At 39.8% G+C, this 6,331-nt stretch overlaps 1 protein-coding gene across 1 annotated transcript; it reads right to left on the bottom strand.

Annotated features, from left to right (window-relative positions):
- Positions 1-645: 645 nt before the first annotated feature.
- On the bottom strand, positions 646-5,445 carry LOC139410067 (C-type natriuretic peptide 4-like). The gene is made up of 3 exons (XM_071155503.1): positions 5,286-5,445; positions 3,587-3,879; positions 646-865 (listed from the first exon to the last, which is right to left on the bottom strand). The coding sequence occupies exons 1-2, from the start codon at positions 5,376-5,378 to the stop codon at positions 3,610-3,612; spliced, it is 363 nt and encodes a 120-aa protein (XP_071011604.1). The 5' UTR covers positions 5,379-5,445; the 3' UTR covers positions 646-865; positions 3,587-3,609.
- Between the last annotated feature and the right edge of the window lie 886 nt (positions 5,446-6,331).

Consider the following 6,331-nt stretch of genomic DNA (forward strand, 5'->3'; position numbering starts at 1 on the left):
CAACAGTCATTCTCACGATAGCACATTGGTAATAGACAGTGACAAATATCAAAGCTAAGCAGCCTAAAGATTTTTCTTATAGTGCATATTAAGTTTAAGATCTTACGTTGTTTCAGAGGAACAAATTCAACATATTTTATACAAGGTTTGTCAATGTTGAAAATCGGTTACCGTGATGTTGAAATTTCACAAAACAACAGTTTTCAATGATAACTTTTTTCAAATCCAATGAATTTTCCACATAGGTTCCACATCACAATGTGTTGACAAATTACGTTGCAACAACGTTGATTTAACCAGTTGGTGCCCAGTGGGACCACTCAATGGAGAGAATTGTTGGCCTACATAAGTGGCGCACTATCACTGAATAAAGCCTCAGTCTCACCCCCATTCCATAGTTTATTTTCACCAGAAACTATATGTTTTCTCCATATACAAAAACTGGGAGGAGACTCGTTAGTGCCTGGAATTTTTTTTTAATCATTTTGAAAACATTCACTATTTAAGACAAAAAAGGTTACAAACAGAATTTACCTGCAGTTTGCATCCATTTCAAAATGTTACATAAATAAAATGAATATTTATAAATATCTATTTTATAAACATATAAATAGTTTTTAAAACATAAATAAATTTATGCAGGAATGAAAGTACATGAATTTACAGCAGCAGCAACAATATACAGCTTTTCGGTTTCTAGGTTTTATACCAATGTTATACATATGGGTTGGTTTTATCATTGTTGTCTCAGTCCTCGAAAATGCTGGTCATGGTGGCTTTTTATACCGAAAATCCATCACTTTTTAGGTATTTACCTCAGGCGAGGACCAACTGAATCCATGTTGTTGAACCCATCGTCTGAATGCTGTGCAGAGAGGGGAGAAGGAAAAAACATGGTTAGATGTCTTTGTCAAGTGAAAACTCTGGACGGATGGTTCTGTTAAAAGAAAACTGGATGTAGATATGGACATGTTACCACAAAATAAAGGGGATCCGTGTCACCCTCACTAAAACAAGCTTTCTAACCGAAGTCTTACTGCACCACTCTGGTCTACTCACTCCAAACATGCACATGAAGTCCGCCCTTTGCCTCTTACACAATACTGAATTGACCGCCTAATACTCCTCTCCTCCTGTCCTCCTCACCCACTTCTCACTTTAAAGTTGGGAAAGGGAGGAAGAGAGGTGTCTGCCCAAGAAACACACACACTTAGTCACATATGAACAGTATGTGAGTCAGGACAAAGGAAGGTGCCACAACAGCCCCTCCCCCATCAGGATTTCACTGTTAGCAAAAAGGGTTTCCTTGAACATAGGCCCTTAGGGTGCCATGTGTGTGTGTGTGTGTGTCCATCCATCTACAATGAGAAGAACCTGCTTTCATTCTATTTCTCTTTCTCTCCCTCACACACATAGAGACTGGCAAGTGACTTCATCACGTACACACAATGCATTATACTTTATCAATGGCCTATGGCCTAACACTGACATCTACATGTCCTCATTGTCTTCACATCCGCCCCATTGACTTCAGCCAACACCTATGATTACTTATGGTGATGTACTGCAATGAGTATGGCCAATTCATTTGGATTACTTCCCACAAACTTCAAACATTTCAAGAGGGGCTTCCTGATCTCATTCTATGGGGTTTTGTCCTGAGAACGCAGTCAGCATAATGTTATGATAGAGCATCAATGGGACATGCTGTTCTTCCCTAAACTGCTCTCACACTGTCCCACATAAATGCATAAGCAGAGCGCATATAGATGGACACGACTGCTTGGGAATTGATTCATGACTTCAATCAAGAAGCAGATGCATTTGTAAGTTAATTTATATCCTTCTTTTAAATGCAGTCTCAATAAGATTTGCTTGTAGTAGTCAGTAGGCCTAAACCAAAAGGATTAGGCTATAGGATTTCCACTTCACTGAAGGTTGAGGTAACCCTAACATTGTTTCAATCACTGTTGGTCAGTTGCAACATGTTTCATAGTGACCCCACTGACCTCTCAGATCAGATTGACCTTTGGCCACTAACAGGCTCACAACCCCTCACCTCATCACATGGACATTTGTGACTCGTTTCAGGAAACTAGGCGTATGTCACACGTCACTGCTTCACAGCAGAGGCATTTGAACATAAACATGTATTTTTTGATCAGATTTTTTATTTTTCAGAAATACCTTCTGGAACATGTGAACTTTCATGTGCCTTAATAACAAATGTGTATTCCGTCCATAAATAAGAATACAATTGTTAAATTACGAGCCTAGTTGGTTTAGCCAAGGAAAAAGACAGTATATTTCCTGCTAGCCACGATTGGCTGAGATAATGGATGGGCTGGATATGTAGGGAGATGAGTTTGGATTGGTCTGCCATTTAGCATGCTTCTGTCTATAACGTGAGCTGTTCAGTATGTGTTGACAGTCCTCTCTACAGCGCTGTTTTTGAAAGATATAATGTTAACTTTTCTAGTTCTCGATGGCTTTAATACTTTTCTCAACAACATTGATGGCCTGAATGTAGTAGGCGCTCGACAGATCAATTGGAAAAAGTGATGTTTACTTTGTGCACACGCCATGGTCAGTGTGAACCAGAGTCACTTAACAAAATGCTGGCCCCAAAAAGATGTAACTACAAACAAAACGTAGTTAAATGGTTCCAGTCTGCTGTGAAGCATTCATCCATGTATACCGGTAAGAGTCTGGGGGTGATTATGGCCATCTATTGTATTTCATGAACATGTCCAGACAACAGTAGCTAGATGTGGCCTGGGGGTAGTTATAGCATTTCCTTCACATGACCAGTCAATTTAGACTAGTATGATGGTTAACTGTCATCTAATAATGATACAATATTTATAAAATATTTTTACCTGGACACTTTCTGTTTTTGATATTGCTACTATGCAATTAACCACTTCACTGTACTGTTTACACCTTCTGTATCCTGTGCATGTGACAAATCAACTTTATTTTATTTGACATAGTATGTGTTTACCACATGGCCTCAAGTGTGAATCCTTAAAGTGATGGGTGGGGCTAAGGCTTTAGAGAGTGTGAATGATGCTGAATGGGTGTAGACATAGAAGAGCTCTCCAGTAGGGGTACCAAAATATTAATGGGCCATTTTATCAAAAGTGGGGTTAAAAATGTATAAACTTTCAAAGTAGAATTACTTTCCCATGTTTCCTCAACTGAAGTGTATGATATACAATTTTCTAGCTCTGAGTAGCTATTTTTATCCAATGTAAAAAACACTATTTCAAATGTTGCTACATAAAACCAAATCAAGGCAGACGGTCACATTTAGACTAGTGCAAACTGTTCTACACTACTCTTTTAGTCTATAGTCTATGGGTGTCTCATCTGAAATATGCACTGAGTTACTCATCTGAGTTAGCCTACATTGGGGATTTTGTAGCAAATGCCTATGGAACTGTTCTTAAATTAGGTTGTTTTTCATGGTCGCCTTTTTGTCTCCCATCATAAGGTAGTGTTGATAGACGTTCTTCGTTTCATCCCAGGATGTGCAATTACGCATAGAGAAAATGATATGCCGGGGGAGGTTAGGTTTACTTACCGATACGTCTCAATGCGCCATCTCTAACAGCCCATGCCGCTAATAGTGCCTATCCTGTCCATTTTGTGTCCGAAGCAGCCACTCCGGGCCGCGGCCCCTTTCTTGGTGTTAGGTTTGTGTCTCCGTGCACTGGGCTGGTCGTTCAGCAAGCGCGCCCACATGCCCTTGGTGCGAGTTTCCATGCGCAGGTCTCGCAGCAATCGTACCCTGGAGCGCAAGTTTTCCATCCTCCGCTCTCTCTCTTCAGATGCCAGGAACTCCGACAGCTCCTCCCCCAACAAACTTTTAAGAGACTGGGACACAGAAACAAGACACCCGCTTTAGATACTACATTCTTAATTGAAACGACTTGGGTAAGCACCTGTCAGTAGATAGCTCATCAGGGAATTTTCTGATAAATGGCAATACATCTGTGCATTCGGGAAATCAATTGCCTACTTTGGCAAGCAGTAAACTCACTCTCTTGCAGTTTTCACAACAGTTTCGTTTTCAACTGGTCCTATGAAAGTAATTATGTTTATTCCATATCAAACTTTACGCAATTATGCTACATCTAGTATAATGTTAGTGCTGCCTACACTTGATTCGCATCTGGAGACACCAAAAGACAGGTCAGAACTCGTTGTGTGGCACAGGAGGTTGGTTGCACCTTAATTGGGGAGGACAGGCTCGTGATAATGGCTGAAGCGGAATTAGTGGAATGTTATCAAATGCATCAAATGTGTTTGAGGCCATTCCATTTGCTCCGATCCAGCCATTACTATCAGTCGTCCTCCTCTCAGCAGCCTTCACTGTTAAATGTGTAGCTACTAGCTACTGAATATAAATCCTATTAAATGCTGCAATTAATTGTCCCATCCTTCAAAACTAAATCCTCAATTTGGGTGTTATCATAGGCTACATTTGCACTTTAACGCATGTGAAACGGTGTGTACATTGGTTGAATAAGGCGATGAACACTGGTCAGAAATAAGTCTCCTTCTCCTGGGGTTTCATGAATGCAGCGGAAAGACAGGTGCGCGTGCAGTGGGATATTAATTACTCACTGCTACATAGTGTCAGGACTATTCGTGCAAAGAATATTCAGTTCCTCACGCTCACATGACCAAACGTTTGAGAAAATACGTTTTCTGGTTTAAAATACGCAGCACAATGAAATGTATCGCCTTATACATCAATATTACTTTTAAGAACCGCAAAAGCTCATTTGGTTAGACGTAAAGACCCCGTCTCCTCATATCCGATGTCCAGGCGAGTGCTTCTCAAGGCGCGCTTGGGTACCAGCATGAATATCAAAATGATGCTTGGAAGAAAGTAGTCTTTAGATTTGTGTAAAACAGAGTAGCATATCACTCCATATATATCCCTGATAAACAAGCCTTTCCTTCTAGTAATAGCCTATGCATACATTGAGAAGCATACAATAAAGGTAAAATAAATACAAAACCCATATCAACATGAGCAGTGTAATTGAAATGCAATAGTCATTACTTAATACTAATACATTTAACAAAATTATGAATATTAACGCGGGGGCGTTAAAAAAGGAACAGTAGTCTATAGTTTATGATGAAGTAAAGCCATTATAGCCTGCATGCCAAGATATACATTGCAAGTAGCCTATACACTTGCATTCATTGTTCATGTTCACGCATTCCCCTTACAAATTGCAGAGTGCACATCAATGAAGTGACCTCACCTTCTGTTGCGCCGGTGTCAGAGGCTTCGCCCCTGTCCTCACTGAAAGCAGAATGATCATAAGTCCACAAGCCACCAAATGCGAGATGTTCATTCTGACAAGTTTTGTAAAGGATTCCTCTGTGCAGGCTAAATGATATCGGTTGGTAACCAGTTGGTACTCTATGTCTCTCTGTCTGTCTTTACTCCAAGCTTCCCAAGTGCTACTCTAACTGTGAATTAGTACTCCCGACTTTATAGCCAGCCACTGGTGATGTCATGACCACCTGCATATTGGTCTTCCCTCCCTCCTGTAACTTGCCAATTTCTTTTTTTTACCCGTACCTGCGGCTTGAGGAGCACGTCATGTTACATGATTAATTAAATGATACACATACTGGTCATTGTGGCTTAAATTAATGAGAATATTATAGATTACATTATTGTTATACCATGTGCCACTAGGATTGGTTTGAATCCAAAACAGTACCCAACTGATTGAAAATGAGAAATTATGTATTTCATAACTGTTGAAGTGTGACATTGGCAGACACATGAGACTATATAAAAATGCCAACCGCCCACCGCGATGAAATGAGGTTGGACAATGAGTTCCAAAGAAATCAAGACCTAACTTGTTAGATGCAACAGAGTTTGTGTGGAATGATTACCCACTCAGCATTACCATATTGTGGGGGAAAGAGTATCAAACACCATTCCAAAAGATGTGCTGTCATGGCAGGCCTTAATTATATAATTGTAAAACAAAAATATTTTTTTGTTTTTATTTATAATGATTTATTCGTCTTCCAGCTGTATAGAGTTGAACGCATACCCTATTCAGCCTATGCACCAACATACCCGCTAATTCCTGGGGAAATCATTAATAAGGTGTAACTTTAAAATATGAGCCCCCAAAACTTGAATTAAAAATATATACAACGGCTTTGATTTGCACTCTAAAATTTGCTGGGTTCAAAACAAACCAGCACTGGGTAAATAATGGACAGAACACACGTTGGATTATTTTTGACCGTTGGATTATTGAGTTATAATCCACCGGGTTAG

Source organism: Oncorhynchus clarkii, chromosome 5, assembly GCF_045791955.1.
Source record: "Oncorhynchus clarkii lewisi isolate Uvic-CL-2024 chromosome 5, UVic_Ocla_1.0, whole genome shotgun sequence".
NCBI lineage: Eukaryota > Metazoa > Chordata > Actinopteri > Salmoniformes > Salmonidae > Oncorhynchus > Oncorhynchus clarkii.

Bases quoted from the DNA above. Each gene is read 5' to 3' on its own strand.
- LOC139410067 (XM_071155503.1), bottom strand. From the start codon at position 5,378: ATGAACATCTCGCATTTGGTGGCTTGTGGACTTATGATCATTCTGCTT. The intron at 3,880-5,285 runs GTGAGGTCACTT...TCTGTGTCCCAG, and splicing joins TGACACCGGCGCAACAGAAG to TCTCTTAAAAGTTTGTTGGG.